General features: G+C 40.0%; 1 protein-coding gene across 1 annotated transcript in view; it reads right to left on the bottom strand.

Moving 5' to 3' along the window:
* Positions 1 to 8,221: 8,221 nt before the first annotated feature.
* LOC107549293 (MAP kinase-activated protein kinase 2-like) overlaps positions 8,222 to 16,960 on the bottom strand; it is a 67,616-nt gene continuing 58,877 nt past the window's right edge. Inside the window, exons 2-10 of the mRNA XM_016230371.1 lie at positions 16,583 to 16,722; positions 11,580 to 11,644; positions 11,367 to 11,446; positions 11,142 to 11,268; positions 10,962 to 11,037; positions 10,702 to 10,826; positions 10,476 to 10,561; positions 10,283 to 10,363; positions 8,222 to 10,162 (exon numbers count right to left, since the gene is read on the bottom strand). Coding sequence (XP_016085857.1) covers positions 10,013 to 10,162; positions 10,283 to 10,363; positions 10,476 to 10,561; positions 10,702 to 10,826; positions 10,962 to 11,037; positions 11,142 to 11,268; positions 11,367 to 11,446; positions 11,580 to 11,644; positions 16,583 to 16,722 — 930 coding nt within the window. The 3' untranslated portion in view covers positions 8,222 to 10,012. The remainder of the gene's footprint in view (positions 10,163 to 10,282; positions 10,364 to 10,475; positions 10,562 to 10,701; positions 10,827 to 10,961; positions 11,038 to 11,141; positions 11,269 to 11,366; positions 11,447 to 11,579; positions 11,645 to 16,582; positions 16,723 to 16,960) is intronic.

Below are 16,960 nucleotides of genomic sequence, written 5' to 3'. Positions count from 1 at the left end.
CGTCAGTTTGTATTTTTTTGGGCGCGACTCAAATGCTCTACTCTCCACCCTGCTGTCGGAGATTTTACAGATGAACTTGCGGCTCGATTGGACTCTGTCTCGTGTCAGAAAGTGATAAGCCTTTCAGTTTTATGGATGTCGCCATCTTTGAAATTACTTTGGTCACTGTTGCTATGGTTACTGTTATAGAGCTGGGCGACATGTTGCTATTATCGTATATCGACGATGTCTTGTATCGCGATGTCGATAATAAAAGTCAGTTACAGAAGATATCACCAATATCGAGAAATTACAAATATATTTAACATAGTCCCATAGTTATTTAATCACATGAAATAGCATGAATTAAATATTTTGTAACCTATGCTAGTAGCTAAAATAAAAATTAGACTCTTTACAGTTTATGTATTTACCATAAATGACGGAGTATTTTAAGTTGTTTTCACTGATGTAAGGAAGCAATTTTAAATTTTCAATTTTAGACAAATAACAAATATCTTACAGCTTGACTACAAGTTTAAGAAATACAGCGCTACACATTAAGGAAATTAAACTTATCATGAAAACTTATCATCATGAAATGTGTCTACTCCGGCGACAACACCAAAAATGAAAGAGAAACATTGGACCTTATGAAAAAATAGGCAAGACACATAGCTATGTGACATCAACATGCTGTCATGAATCCGGTTCATGGTCTTCCGTCCACTGGCCATCAGAGGTCACCCTTCCATCATATTGACTCTCGCACCACACAGACTCACACTGGACTACAGTTCCCATCATCCATTGCACTGACACAGCTGAATCTCTAATCACACAATCACACAGCTGTCACTAATCACACGCTCACCTGAGAGCTATTACACACTCTATTTAACACCCACTCAGTTCCTGTTCAGATTGCAGAGTATTGTCTAGCGCAGTACTTCTTAAACCTGTCCTGGAGGCCCCCCTGCCCTGCACCTTTTGTATGTCTCCCTTATCTAACACACCTGATTCCACTCATCAGCTCGTTAGTAAAAACTGCAAGAACTAAATTGGGTGTGTCTGATTAGGGAGACATAAAAAATGTGCAGGGCAGGGGGTCCTCCAGGACAGGTTTGGGAACCACTGGTCTAGCGTTTTTCACTCACCTAGTGTTAGCTACTTTACCAAGCCATTCCGTGTTTATTTCCTGTTTGGTCTCTAGTATTGTTCTGCATTTATCACTCACCGTGTGATAGCTGCTTTACAGAGCCTAGTTTCTCATTTTAGTTTAGTCTTGACATTTCATGTTGCCTTGTTTCCTGTTTCCTGATTCCTGCCCATGTTCCTTGGATTTACCCTTGTTTCACCGCTCATACTCTGTTTGTTTCCCGTCTGGATTATTGCTCAAGTTATCGGACTACCCCTCTTGTCAAGCCCTCCGGATGTTGTTTGCAGATCGAGGACCCACGCTTTTCCTAGGAATTCTCTTGTGTCTTGCCCGTGCCATACTTGTTTGCTGTTGTTCGACCCTGCCTGTATTATGACCATGTTTCACAATAAAAGCTTGCACATGGATCCGCACATCTCACGTCTCGACTGCCCTGTTATAGAATACTCGGCCACACAAGGATCCAGCAGCTGTTCAAGTGGACATTGGCCAGGTATGGACACTGCAAGAATTTTATTAGCCCTTAAACAAGGCACACGATCATTGGAGAACCATATTCAAGAGTTTTTAGCCATCGTTCGCTATGCAGATTTACCAGACTGTGTTTTGATAGAGTTTTTCTGCGATGGCATTAATCAACCTCTTAGGTCTAAGCTTAGACATGAGGGTCCACGTTCGTCACTCGCTCAGTTTATGGATTATGCTTTGTTGACTGTTGGCTCTTTGTTTACTGTGGGTGTCGCGGAGGAAGAACGCGACACAGTGTCTGTGACTGAAATGGCGGCTGTACCAGAGCACGCTCACAAAATGGCGGCGACAGCGGAGCCTGATCGCAAAATGGTGGACACAACAGCACCCCGTTATGTCACAACTTCCATTCCTGAGTCAAGTCAAGTCACAGCTGATCTTCATGAGTCAAGTCAAGCCACAGCTGCTCGTCATGAGTCCAGTCACGTCTCAGCTGTTTGTCCAGAGTCACATCAGATCACAGCTGATCATCCAGAGTCACGTCACATCCTGTCTGTTGCACCCAGATTATCAAGGTCAGTCCTTCGGTATCCCAGTCTGGTATCCAGTGTGAGGGATGCACCGCTGGTGTCTGCACGCGCAGATGGTATCCCCAAACCCACTCACTCTAGCCCTCCTGTTCCTGAACTGATTCCCCTGACTGAAGCGCTTCCCTTGATAGGGATCGCTTTATGGTGTGTTTGTGCTGCATACACCATCACAGAACCTCCCGAGGTGGAGATGCTCGCTTCAGCTCCTAGCGTGGTGATGGCGCCCAGCGGTGCACTCTCAGCCTGTTGTGTTGTGGTCAAAGAGACTGTTACTGACTTCTCCCTGTTCCCTGATGTTACTGCTGTAGAACCTTCAGAGGTGGTGGCAACCGCTGCAGAACCAGAGGTGTCAGTGGTATCCATTTATGAACTCTCTGCCTGCCCAGCCACGGCCAAGGAGGCCGTTTATGAGTTTTCAGTCTGTCCTGTCACGGTCAAAGGGACCGTTGCTGAACTCCGTACCTGTCCTGTTAAGTAGAATTTTAATGAACTCTCCCTGTTTCCTGCTGGTATTGCTGTAGAACCTCCAGAGGTGGCGGCATCTGCTGCAGAACCTCCAGAGGTGTCAGTAATATCCACTTGTGAACTCTCTGCCTGTCCCGTCACGGCTATGGAGGCCGTCTGTGAACTCTCTGCCTGTCCCGTCACGGCTATGGAGGCCGTCTGTGAACTCTCTGCCTGCCCCGTCACGGCTATGGAGGCCGTTTGTGAACTCTCTGCCTGTCCTGTCACGGCTATTGAGGTCGTCTGTGAACTCTCTGCCTGTCCTGTCAAGGCTATGGAGGCCATTTATGAACTTTTATCCTGCTCTGAACCGGACGAGGAGGCCATCTCTGAACTCTCGTCCTGTTCTGAATCAGCCTTGGAAGCTGATTGTGATCTGTCTGTCTGTCTAGATTCTGATTTTGAACTGTCGGTCTTGCCAGTTTCTGTCACTGAACTGTCTGCTTCAGCCTCTGTCAATGCCTTTGATTGGGAGTTATTTGCCAGTCCCATTCCAGCCAAAGCATTTAATTATGAACAGTCTGTCTATCCAGCTTCAATCCTTGAACTGGCTGCCAATTCCATACCCGTCAATGCATCCAATTGTGAACTGTCTGTTGCTTTGAATTCTGCATTCTTCCTGTCCAGTTCTAGTCTATTAAATCATCCAGTGAGTTAAATTATGGACTGTATGCCCGCTCAGTTGCCACCAGGGAGAATATTGATGGACTTCCTATGTTCCCTGCCTCGGTCCTTAAGTCCGTACATGCTCTCTCTGTTTCTTTGTCTCAGTTTTCCCTAGGTCCTAGTCTCTACCAGGGGTTTCTGCTCCGCCTGCTCCGTCTGTTTTGCCGTGGTGGTCTTCTGCTCCGCCGTGAAGGGCTTCTGCTCCATCTGCTCCACCCTGGTGGGCTCCGCCGTGGAGGGTTTCTGCCCTGTCTGCTCCGCACTGGTGGGCTCCTGCTCTGTCTGCTCCGCCGTGGAGGTATTCTGCCCTGTCTCCCCTGCACTGGTGGACTCCTGCTCTGTCTGCTCCGCCGTGGAGGTCTTCTGCCCTGTCTGCTCTACACTGGTGGACTTCTGGTCCACCTGTCCCGCCCTGGTGGGCTCCTGCTCCATCTGCTCCGCCGTGGTGGTCGGCTATCTGGCTCTGGTGGTCTTCCGCTCCGCCGTGGTGGTTTGCTGCTCTGTCTGCTCTGTCGTGGTGGTTGGCTGTCTGGGTCTGGGGGTCTTCCGCTCCGCTGTGGTGGTTTGCTGGTCCGTCTGCTCTGTCGTGGTGGTCCTCAGTTCCACCTATACTGCCGGATCTGTCCTGGGTTCCTGCCCTGCCGGCTACACCCTGGCTCTCGGATCCTTGGCATCCTGCCTTGCTGGCTTTGCCTCAGTCACCTGTTCCTCCACTTACACATGCGTGTCGGCTATGATGTCTTTGGCAGGGGCGGGGCTCGAATAGATAATATTATCAGCTATATTTATTAAGGCGATTATCGATAAAATACTTTTTACATATCGCCCAGCCATAATACAGACTTGACTCCCCTTGCACGTTCATACACAGTATTCGAGAAGCTACTGTAAGTTGCTGTGTGAATGTGAGACTCACGTTTCGAGACTCACACCTGTAAGTAAATGTGGTTGTCAATCCCAAAAACTTACAGTGTGAACGTAGCCTATATTTAGTAGATTGTGTTTAACACTCAAAACAGTGATGATCAGGTCAACACACAGATGTATAGAAATTCTACACTGATAAAAAAAAAAAAAACTGTGCTAGTATTGGCCGAATGTTTGGTATCGGATTGGATCAGTTCTGAAAAAATTATATTGGTGCACCCCTATCATTTACTCACCCTCATGTCGTTCCAAACCTGTATGACTTTGTTATTTCTACACCACACTGATGCCGGCAAATGGCAACAGACACATTTGCCAGCTTTTATCTCATCAGTGTTTACCCTATCTGTGTCTGTTTGCATTGGTCAGTGCTTGGTTTCGCCAATTAAACGCTGAATCTGTGTTTGTTGGGTCTTGGAATATCTGAGAAGTTACATACTATACTTGGCTGGCTGTTGCATTGGTCTGCGGCTGTCATGAATTGGCCTTTAGGCACACAAAATAAGGTTTAATTCAATGAAGAGACATTTTTTAATATCTATTTGTGTTCAGCAGAAAACAGTAAATCATATGGGTTTGGAAAGACATGAGGGTGAGAAGATTTATGTAAAATTTGTTTATTTTTAAGTTAACTATACCTTTACAAATATTTATTTTTAGTCAATATTTTTTACCGTCAATTACGGGCCTCTGTTTAGGGGGTGAACAGGGGAACGACGTGGGAGTATAAATCAGGAAAGGTGATTTCCCTTCAGGTGTGGTATACTAAGAACATGAGGATGAATAATTTCTTATACAATGGCATGACTCAGTTATAGCTAGAATCTAGCTAGAAGTGGGTTTTTCACGTTTTCACAGAATCATAGAGCCATTCATGGCATGACTATGACCATTCAATATTACAGTGGTACTCACATTGACTCAAGGCACATAGGTTGTGCTGCAATATTTAGAAAGATGACACTCTGAAGACTCGTCAAAAACCTGTCAAGTAAATTAGTAAGCTACATTAACTTGGCCCATATGCCAAGATAAACATTATCAAAAACATTACATAGCTATTAGCTGTGCATACGTGTTTGTTGAGAAGATAAAGCATAACTTTTTAAAGTTGGTTACAAAAAGATAGACTGGCCCAGTTTGAATAATAAAAGCAAGTCTGATTACCTCTTGGCTAACTGCTAGTTAGTTAAACTAGTTCTTAAAACACAGTCTTAACATAGTGGCTATGTTTATGCAACTGGCCCATTTTAGGAATACAACGAACCCGATGATGTTATCATCTCCAAGCAACATACAACAATAACAAAGTCCTTGAAAATTTATTTTGGGGTGCAGCTAGTCATTTTAATCAATTGAGTGCTCTCACTAATTAACAAACGACATCTTACCTGAATTTGTGTTTGATGGATATATCTTCGGTTTTATCTTTGGTCTGCCGAGTAAATGTGATTTTCCCCCTTATTTCCGTTAATCTCAGGTGGTGAATCTGTTCATCGCATTGGTGACCCACTGTCCTGACTCATGAGATACTGAAGCATCAGCAGTCTAGGTGTGAAGTACTGGACAGTTGCGTACAACTGGCTAAACACACACGAAAATGGCTTGAAATAACCGCCTAACCCCCAAGGTCTTCAACCCTGCTCCTGGGGACCCACTGTCCTGCAGTGTTTAGCTCCAACCCTAATCAAACACACCTGAAGCACCTAATCAAGCTTCAGGACTGCTGGAAAATACACAAGCAGGTTGGACATAAACTTTGCTGGACAAGTGGGTCCCCAGGAGTAGGGTTGGAGACCTCTGGCCTAACCGATTCAGTGAGAGAGTCATTTACACTAGAACGACTCCTGTTGATTACATTTAAATAGATCAGATTCCAACTGACATCCATGATTCTGACCGATTCAACCAATTAATTGAAAAAGAACGGATTCAAAAGAGTCTTTTACTCCCGAATCAGATAGTTTTTATTTTTGTAAGGAATGCACAGTGGTAGAATATATATATATATATATATATATATATACACACACATATAACGGCCCTTTAAAATAACCACATTTTGTTGAACTGAAGAGGGACAGTTTTTGTTTTAACTAGTTGTATTTAATCACGGAGTTGGAAAAAGGATCACCCCGTGTGTCAGTATTTTGTTGAACCACCTTTTGCTTTAATTACAGCCTTTTGCCCCATCCATTTTTCCTTCTATCCTGACAAGTGCTCCAGTCCCTGCTGCAGAGAAACACCCCCATAACAGGATATTACCACCTCCATGTTTTACTGTAGGAATGCTGTTATTTAGATGGTGAGCGGTATTGGATTTCCACCAGACATATCCTATCGTTTTTTGTCGAGTCCAAATAATTCAATTTTAGTCTCATCTGCCTCAGAATCTTCAAGGTGCATTTTGGCAAAGCTCAGTCAAGACTGAGTGGACTGAGCATGTGGACTTTCTTGAGGAGTGGCTTTTTTTCTTGCAAACCTCCCATACAAGCCACACTTGTGGAGAATTTGTGATCTTGTTGTCACATGCACACAATGACCACTCTTTGTCATAAATTCCTGCAACTGCTTCAGAGTTACTGTAGGCCTCTTGGTCGCCTCTCTGACCAGTTTCCTCCTGCTCTTTCATCCAGTTTGGAGCGACGTCCTGATCCAGGGAGGGTCCTGTGTTGTACCAAATACCTTCCACTTCTTAATAATAGAATTCACTGTGCTTCTTGGCATTGATAAAGCCTTTGAATCTTTTTTTTTATCCATCTCCTGACTTGTGCCTGTCCTCAACTTTATCCCAGAGTTCTTTTGATAGTGCCTCACCACCCATAGTTGATTGTTTGCTTCAGTTGCACTACCAGGGACTGAAATGCTCCAGGAAAGCTATTTTCATGCTGAGCTGATCAAAATGACCACAGCTGATCACAGTTGAAAGTCAAATGGATTTGTGAGTCACTGAGAAGGTGATTAGCTACACCTGATTGAGTTTACAAGTCACTTTTAGGAGGGGAGTGATCCTTTTTCCAACTCAGTGATTCTGTTTTTTAATTTTTTTCTGACGTGTTGGTGTTATATCTTCCACTTGGATAATATACGTTGCACTGAGTAAATACAGCTGGATAAAACAAACTGTGTCTCTTCATTTCAGGCTGCAAAGCAACAAAATGTGATTATTTTAAAGGAGGCAGGGGGTGTTTCTTTTCTATACCCACTGTAGTGACTGTTTTTCGCTTCTTCTGAATCTGGGTTGTGAAATCGAAGAGCCGACATCTTTAGTGGCTCTTTCAAAATACTGGTGCTGCTGTTGACTCTACTTAGTCACATTTTGCAATGTAAGCCATCCCACAATACTGTGCATGCTAGGTGTTTCCCCAAACAGTAAAATTAAACCTAAAACTATATTTATTAGGAAACTCACTAGCGCACTACCCTTTCTGAGCAATGAGATGTTTCAAATTATTCATAAACAAAACTGATCTGTTGCCTCTTCAATTTCACTTAGCTCTTGAATAAATTTTTATTTTCAGTCATTCAGGTTTATCTTTTTTCCATCAGCTGCAGAACCTATTAATACATCTAACACAGTGCCATTAGCATAAAGGGGGTGGTGGGGGAATGATTACTGTTAGGAATGTTAACGTTCCTCTACCATTAAAGAAAATATTGCATTATGAAAAAGAGAGGATCCCATCAGTGTGAGAGGTTAATAAAGGGTGAGAAAAGATTAAATTAGTTAAGAATAAGGAATTTTTAGATCTCATGATATCTGCATTTTATTACTTGGTTTGGGATAACTGAATTATATCATATTCATGATCAATTTCCTAAAGCGAATGAGATATTTGACAAGCTAATATGAGAACATTAACATTCCACAAACACTTCTGTAAATACAGTTCGGAACTTGTTCATACTAGAAATGGTCTTAACATAATCCTTCATTTAAATGAAACGCAGACAATTGGGTTTTTAGGTGTTTTAATCCAAAGTTGAAGCAGACCAAGAAATAATTGCAGCAGTTAAACACTAAAAACAGGACATGTATCTGCCTTTCCCTTGTTAGTATTAAATTCTGTGGGAATTCTAGTCTGTTTTTCAACTTTGATGATATTGTAGTCTTCGCCTTTAGAAATGAATGTATGGGGAAGGGAAAAGATCCTACAAAGTGGCTATCAAAGAAACTGCAAACAGTTTCCGAAAAAGATTAGTTATTTGCAAGAGGGGCACTGAAATCATTAAGGTGTTAAACATTGTGAGCATTAAATCATGTCCTTAAAAAGAGGATCAATCACACAACAAACACGAATATACAGTTAAAAAAAACTATATAGAAAAATAAAACAAGATACAACCTTTCAGCATGTCAATCAGTGCAGCTATAAATCAGTCTGCAGGATGCGTAGGATTCCCTGCATCCCTTAAAAATTGCCAGAACACGAGGCCTTAAGCCAAGGGGGCATTTCTTTGTTCCTTTAACACCTGGTACCTATAAGCTGCTCTCAATATAAGGTGCATTCAAACACTTGCTGCATGGTAGGCATTGAACAGACACGACAAACAAAAAAATGCACTGGCATAATGAAGAGTACATTCGACGGCTATCGCATATATTCATTCCACAGTCATGAAGAACTATCACCTTCACAAAGATCCCATTTCATAATTCATTCGTTACACACTTAAGAAAATACAAATGGGCATTGCGGTTCAAGGTGGTGGGTTAACAACCAGCAGACTACGTCTACTGTTTTTTTAGTAGGTATTTGTGAAATGAAATACCAGAGCATGGGTTAACATTCAACTAGGAAAAACTAGTTGAAAACAAATATGCATAGGATCGATTCAAGGCAAATCATGGTGCACCCAAAACGATGTGCAATAAAGCGTATCATTGAGCAAGCAGAGGGCTAAAACAATGTGTTGGACTGGCTTTCCATGGTAAGCCTGATCAAAACCAATGAGAAAGAAGGGCAATATATGCTGTTTTCCTCTCAATCTGAAGACCAGCATAAGGCTAGTTGGATCTAAAGCTCAAAAAAGATCTTGTATTTTACTTGACGGGACCCTGAACAATACTGACAGACATTTTCACTGTAAAGAACAGTGCGCGTCTACATTCAAAGAGTCATTTCAAAAATAATTTTTCATCTGGACACCAGAACTGTCTTACTGCAAAAGAGCATTTAAGAACAAACAGCAAAGCTATCACTATGCATAGGCTCCTCAGAACATGAGCAGAAGGAAAGAAACTGAATAATCATTCTAATACAGGGCAACTTATTTTGAGCCGTCCCATAACTCAGAATGGAACATGATTAAAACAAACAGTGTTAAGTGTGTTTAACTCATGAACTCATGTACCAATGACTTTTGATTTTAAAAAAAGGAGAGAAAGGAAAAAAAATTAAACGCAAAATGTAACTAACTTAGGTTTCTGATTACCCCACTAAACACCATGTGAAAAACAGTATTAAGGAGCAAATTAGTGGACGTCGGCTGCTTCATAACTCCAAAATGTATAGTCTTGTATCATAATTGTACAGCCACTTTCTTTTGGTAGCGAAGTGGTGTATTAGTTACAGATGTTGAGTGATTAAAAACAAATATAAAAAAAAATCTCTTGCTTTAACTTCTTTGTTGAGATATTGCTTCCTTAAATCAAACTTTTCAACTGATGTACGAGTGTAATATGTGTGTGTGCATGTGCTACAGAGTGAATGTGTCCTTAGCAAGCGGGCGTCTCGTTTTCAGGAGCTATATTGTTGGCTTTCTTTCTCCTCTTCATCAGCAGTGGATTGGACGAGTCTTCAATCCTCTTGATTTTGATTTGCTCATAGTCGACTCTCATTGTTGCCAAGGCACTAGTCATTTCTTCCTGTGGAACACAGACGTAGCAGCATTAAACAGAATGAAGATATGGATCTGAGGTGCAGTGACTGCAAAAAATAAATATGTCAGATGTTCTGAGAACTTTTTTTGTTGTGGGAGGCCTCACCTTGACATCCTCCCATGTGTCTTTCTCTTCTTTCAGAACACGGCTAGTATGTAGGGGCGTCTGTGGTACCTCCATTGATTGCTATAGCCACGTAAATAACCATATAACATAGTAAGTCAAATATAATGTACAAAGGAAACCCATTTGTCTAGATCAGCACAGAATGCATAAAATAATGCTAATAATCACTCACATTGATCCAGGGGTGGTTCATAAACTCTGTGATGGTCATCCTTTGTGTCGGCTCAGTTTTCAGTAATGTTCTGATGAGTTGCTTGGCTACAAAAATAGGAAGAGTGAGTCACTCAAATCTATAATCATTCTTAGAAAGAAACACGCAAAACAAATGACTTGAAGATAACAGCATTCTAAGAACGATTTCTCAAGTTGCTTTTACAAAACAGGAACTTGCCAAATACCTTCCTCTGAAACTTCCGACCATTCAGGATTTGGAAACTCGTATTGTCCCATGCGGATTCGTTTCTTCATACCAGGGGATATAGCCAATCCGTGGTTGGAATAGAAAGGTGGGTAACCACAGAGCCTGGAAGTTGAATAAAGTGAGAGTTGCAATATATCAGACACACTTTACAAGGTCAAGAGTGACAAAACCCATTTAAATAGAGGCCTAGACAGAGAAAAATGGTGTATGCACAACATACGAGACAGATTCACTTACAGAATATACATGATGACACCCAAAGACCACATGTCACAGGACTTGTCATACTTTTCTGGACCAAGAACCTCTGGGGCTATAACATGAAAAAGATGAAAATACTTGCAAATGGAAAGCTTTTATGAGTGGGATCAAATGGCCATCCTGACACCTGCTTACTGATAATTCTGATATTCTTACCAACATAATAAGGAGTATAGCAAGGGGTGGCCAGAGAGTTGTGTGAGGTTGTCTCTTTTGCAAACCCAAAGTCTGTCAGTTTGAGAAGGGTGTTGGGCCTTTTAGATGTATATAAGAGGTTTTCTGGCTGCAAAGTGGATTTTCAGTCATATTCAGTTAAGAAAACCATGAACGCAAAATCATTTTCATTAATTTCATCAATATTGGTCATCATAAGATTATTACCTTGACGTCTCGGTGTGCGATGTTTATTGCATGTAAATACTGAATGGCCTCTCCTATACTCTTCATGATATCAGAAGCCTCTGAAAAGCAAACAGAACAAGAATACAATTAAAATATTGAATTAAGTATTGTGGCAAAAGGGCCTATTTATTATTTTGACATTCTTAAACATATTTATATACACTATGAAAAGAGAGTAGACCATGCCGGTACCTCTCTCAGTAAATGCCTGGTCCCCTCTGTCCTGAATCCGACTGAACAGCTCACCACCATCCATGCTTCAAAACAAATGCATAAAGCAAAAATCAGCTGACATATCACAAAATATATCAAGTAACATCATATTAGTGGAGAAAAAGAGAATATTAAACTTGTAAAAAAAAAAAATTATTTGCTTTGAAGATATTAAACTATTATGTAATAACATTAAGTGAAAAGTGCAAGATGTATTTACTATATAAGGCCATTTACTATTATTATTAACCATCACATTTGGCTGAATGTACAACAGTGGATTTGAAATAGAAATGGCGACAGGAAGCTATGGCAATGTTTCCTCTAAAAGCACTGAGAGTTCAAATGATTTCGAAGTGCCAGATGCATACGTGCTAAAACTCACAAAAAATCACTTTGTACAACAAATGCATTAAAAACCACACACATAAAGGGGGGACCATTCAACGTTGTCCCTATGTCATCATTGTGGTTATCATTTCCGATTATAAGCAAACCACTGCAAGGTGTGCAAGTCGGGTGAGCTCCATTTCTTGAAAACTTGCCAGTTGCGAGAAACTGGGTCAGTGGGCTTAGAAAGACTGTCTGTCTCTCATCAGAAAAGAGGAAGATTGGGGGGGGGTTATAATTGGACTTAAAAACTCTTAGTCTACTTAACGTGCTGCTAGCACATCCGTTATTGTAATGATAAAGCATGAGAATTTGTAAAAGGGGGTGCAAACTGCTGATAACCATGTACATATATGTAAATGCGAAGAATCATGCTGTTCTCACATCTCCACTATGGGCCACAGTGTGCAGGGTGAGTTTCATTTCTACAGCTCACCTAGAACTGCAGTCAGTTTCAGGTGAAATCATCAAAAGCCTGACAGAAATAGAAAAACACTGTATGAGTTTGACTGAAAAAGCCTAACTCACTGTGAGATAGGGGCTATGAACAACCACATAACTTTTTACTGCTTTCAGCAAGATGCTTATATTATAGTATATGATATATCGACTGTCTGATAGGAATCAGACAGTCGATATATTATATACTATAGCTGAATGTGCCAAAAAAGTGTTAAGCTTAAGTGTTGAAATGTCAAAAGCATATGATTTATGGTACAAAACACTAAAGCAACACTGAAGGGTTGGGTTGTACTATAATTTCTGTGCAACTTTTCTTAGAAAAGCCATATTTGAAGCTGAACATCAGTGTTGGCATTTTCCATTTCCATCACCTGCCACACACTCAGTTCTGATGACCTGTAGATTCTGTTTCCTGCGTGCTGAGTAGCTGGATGTCTCTGGCCTGATTTCTTGTAATTAATTCATGATCTTTGCAATCTATGATATACCTTCAACCAGCTTATTTTAATATTTGCATTATGACTACCAGCAGTTATATATGGATGATTCTATAAGACGTTAATGATACCCCAAGAGCCACTGATACCACACTATCACTCATGTCTGGAAGCTCCTCACACACTCATTTCCGTCTTACAAACAGAGAAAGAATCAACGGTTTCTAAAGAAACACTACACATGAAATCTTGCATCATCCATGAAACAATGCTCTTAATAGGAGACATTGGATACAAAGCAGAAGAAAAGGAATGTATTGATTTATTTTTGCACCTATCAAACAAAGAGCATCTGTGACATGCAGAGTCAAAATGGTCAAAATTAATTTCAAAAAGGAATAGTAAAGAAGTTAGGAATGTACACAAGATTTTATTGTGCAGAAATAAGGAAATGTACAGGAAGGAGAGGTCACAGAAGTAGAACCACAGAGTGACCTCCTCTGTTATTTGGTACATTTAGATGAAGAGATTTCGCAAACTCAACATTTGTGCAGAATACAAAGGTGTGACCAACCGCCACACTATGCATCTAGTCGACCTTCCATCAAAATGGGTTCCGCTAAAAAGATCGGTAACCTTTTATAGCACAAAACTATCAGCTGTCATCACATTGATAGTCAGTGTCTTTACATTTTTTGTTGAATTATAGTGAATTTACATGTAAGCGTCATCTGATGGACTTTTGACAATACAAAAAAAAAAAAAAAAAAAATTTCAGTCTGTTCATTTACATAAAATTTTGAACAATGATTCTTAAATATATATATATATATATATAAATATATAAATATAAACACTTAAATTCTAAACTAAGAATCCTCGCCCTAAAAATTCACATAAGATCACATCTGCTGGTAAACAACAGTGGTGACAAACAAAGTTTTTGACTTCCTACAAAACAGGCGGTAAAGAAAATGAGTTCGCACATATGTGATACCATGAGAATTATCAAATCAAAGAAATGGAAAATAGGAGGTGTGATTTCTGATACTCACATCATCATATCTGATACAACATAGGTGTGTGAGTTCAAGATCAAACACTTGAATGGAAATGTCACAAGCACATCACTTTGATGTTTTCAGTGAAAGCATGCATTTCAGATAGCCAAATCATGTTGAAACTAGACAAGATGGTGTCACAAATTGACTTAGGAAGCAATACTAAATAATCATCTGAAAATATTATGTATTTAGTGCACAGTCTGGAGGATATATATAGAATATTCAAATTAGAGGTGGGCGATATGACCAAAAGCCTATATCTTATACAGTCTTATGAGTAATTTTTTATACAGTCTTATGAGTATATGAGTAATTTTATTCCACAATAAGAAAATATTTCATGACGACAATTTTTTTCTCAAAAAAAAAAAAATGTTGATGTAAGATTGCATTTCACGACAATCACATTACCTCTGTACAAATGGTACATCAAACAATTCAACCTGTTGGAGATTTCATCCAGGCAATATAGAATATAAGTCTCTGGTGTCCCCAGAATGTGTCTGAAGTTTCAGCTCAAAATACTCCATAGATCATTTATTATATCATTTTGAAAATGCCTATTTTGAGTAAAAGCAGAAACACGCAGTTTTTCGGGGATTTGTCTCTTTAAATGCAAATGAGCTGCTGCTCCCCGCTCCCTCTTCCAGAATAGAGCTGCGCCATTACAGCTCGTACCTGCTAAAAACATCTGTTTTGGTTCGGATTATCATGTTTATCATGCTGAAATCATGCGTTTTAAACCATACGAGTTTAAACTTCAGATATAAGGTTTTCTGAGAGCACACATCCGAAGCACACGGACAGAAAGCGGCTGTCACAGCGTGTGAGTAATAAACTAAGTTCTCGTTCACACACAAGTTCACGTTAAAAACACACGAGTTACAAAAACAGTCGGTTATGTCTGTGAAGGTAAAATGCTGGGAAATAAACTGCTGTTTTATTTTAGATCTGTGTGGCAGCAGCAATATACATTAAATAAATCAATAAATCCACTGCTCTCTTGTCTCCTCTGAGGCTGGGACTCTAAATAGTGTTCTGTGCTCGTCTGTGCAGCCAAAGACAGAACAGTTAGCATGTTTTGCTCAAACATTAGAACTGGTACACCGTTGTTGCTTGCGAAAACACAATGACAGCGCTGTGGGTGTATTACATTTACAGATTAAGGGGTGGTAATATTATAATGAGATCCCTTAGCCACGTTACCAAGGGAGCGAAATCAGACGTGCTCGTTTTCTCAGACGCTTGCAGAAAAAGGCTTACCAAAACAAAGTTACTGGGTTAATCTTTTTCACGTTTCCTTGGTTGGTAGATGCACCATAGGCCTGATTATAGCACTTAAAACCTGGATAAGTCAGATTTTCATGATATGTCACCTTTAAGATGTTTTTATAACATCTCAAGTTTAAATTTTGTAAGCAAAACTGAATTAGAGTTAGCAAGTTTCTGTGAATGTTTCAGTTAACTCGGAACTCTCTGACTGAACTGACTGATAGATCTAATAAATAAATAGATCTATAAATGTTGACGAACCATATGACATGTGCTAAAACACTTTCACAGCAATGCCATTCTCTCTTCCCTGAACTCTTTTAAATAATCATATCAGTAGTTTGCAATTTAAGTAGTCTATTGCAGACTTAACCAAAACATTATTATTTTGCGTCATTATACGAGAACTCGGATCCATGCGACTTGCATTTTGATTACAGCAGGGGCCGTCCCAGTCAAGCAACCTGGGTTCAACTGCCTTGCTAAGGAGCGCACAATGGTGGTAAGCAGAGAAGGATGGTACCTGCTAGCATACATGTTGCAAGTGATGGAAACAACAGTGTCTGGTTATGCAACTATAGTATATATGCAAATATAGTCTATATGAAGGATGGTCATCATATAAGGAGATACGTCATCAGACAGGGGACTTCTGAATTTTCTCAAACATGAAAGGGGCACATAGGTGTATGAGTGTTTACCGTAAGTAACCTCCAAACACCTGCTGGTAAACTATTTACACAGATGAGGCACTGAAACCTCGGCAAAACATTACAAATGAGTTAAGGGGCTGTGTAAAAAGAGTAACTAAATGAATCAAGGCTTTTATGACAATGCAATTCAGGACACAAACAGACACAATGCTGGGTGCACTGCAAATGTCAAGTCATTATATTGCTCATGAAATGTCTATACTCAAACTGTAATTGCCCAAATGTTACTAATGAAACATAAAATCGACTTCCATTCCCATAATAATGACTCTACTTCTATATAAAAAAACGCTTTAAGTCAAGCTCCTTCAACTTGCCTGATGATTTTAATAATCTGGCAGTTTTACAGCCCGGGTGGTTAAGAATAAGGGCCACAACAGCAAAAATCGCAGGTTTAATACCAAGTTGGGATGATCCAGGAAATAGAGATGCCTGATCAGCATTTACCATGAAACAAAGAACCTAATGTAGGGTTGCTCTAAGTGAACCGTTTATGAATGGAACATCCATATTCACAGAATTATAAATTGCTTATAAATGGAAAGTTGTCCAAAAAGGAAGTGAAATACAGAAAAGACTACAAAAAACTGATCATTTTGATCTCTATACTGAAGAAGCAAAAGATGATGAAGTTGATGACTCACCACTCCATTACAATAAGAAGGCACTTCCTGTTTTGGTACAGATTCTCATAGACGTCAATAATCCTGACGATGTGGGTACATGAGGAGGCCCGCCAGTGTAGCTCCACTTCTAGCCTAGCTTTGGGACAGTCATGAAGCATCTTAAAGAGAAGATGAAAAGGAGACCAAGTTATTTAGTTGCAAAAGCATATACATATTTACAATTTATATTTCTTATATATTATATAAAAAGGACAAACTCTCTCTCTATACACACATATACATACATATACTGTGTATATATATGTATGTATATACATACATACATACATATATATATACACATACACACATACACACATACACACACACACATACATACACACACATATACACACA

Source organism: Sinocyclocheilus grahami, unplaced genomic scaffold, assembly GCF_001515645.1.
Source record: "Sinocyclocheilus grahami isolate Dianchi unplaced genomic scaffold, SAMN03320097.WGS_v1.1 scaffold2.1, whole genome shotgun sequence".
Taxonomy (NCBI): domain Eukaryota; kingdom Metazoa; phylum Chordata; class Actinopteri; order Cypriniformes; family Cyprinidae; genus Sinocyclocheilus; species Sinocyclocheilus grahami.
This window is presented reverse-complemented; position numbering and strand designations above follow the sequence as displayed.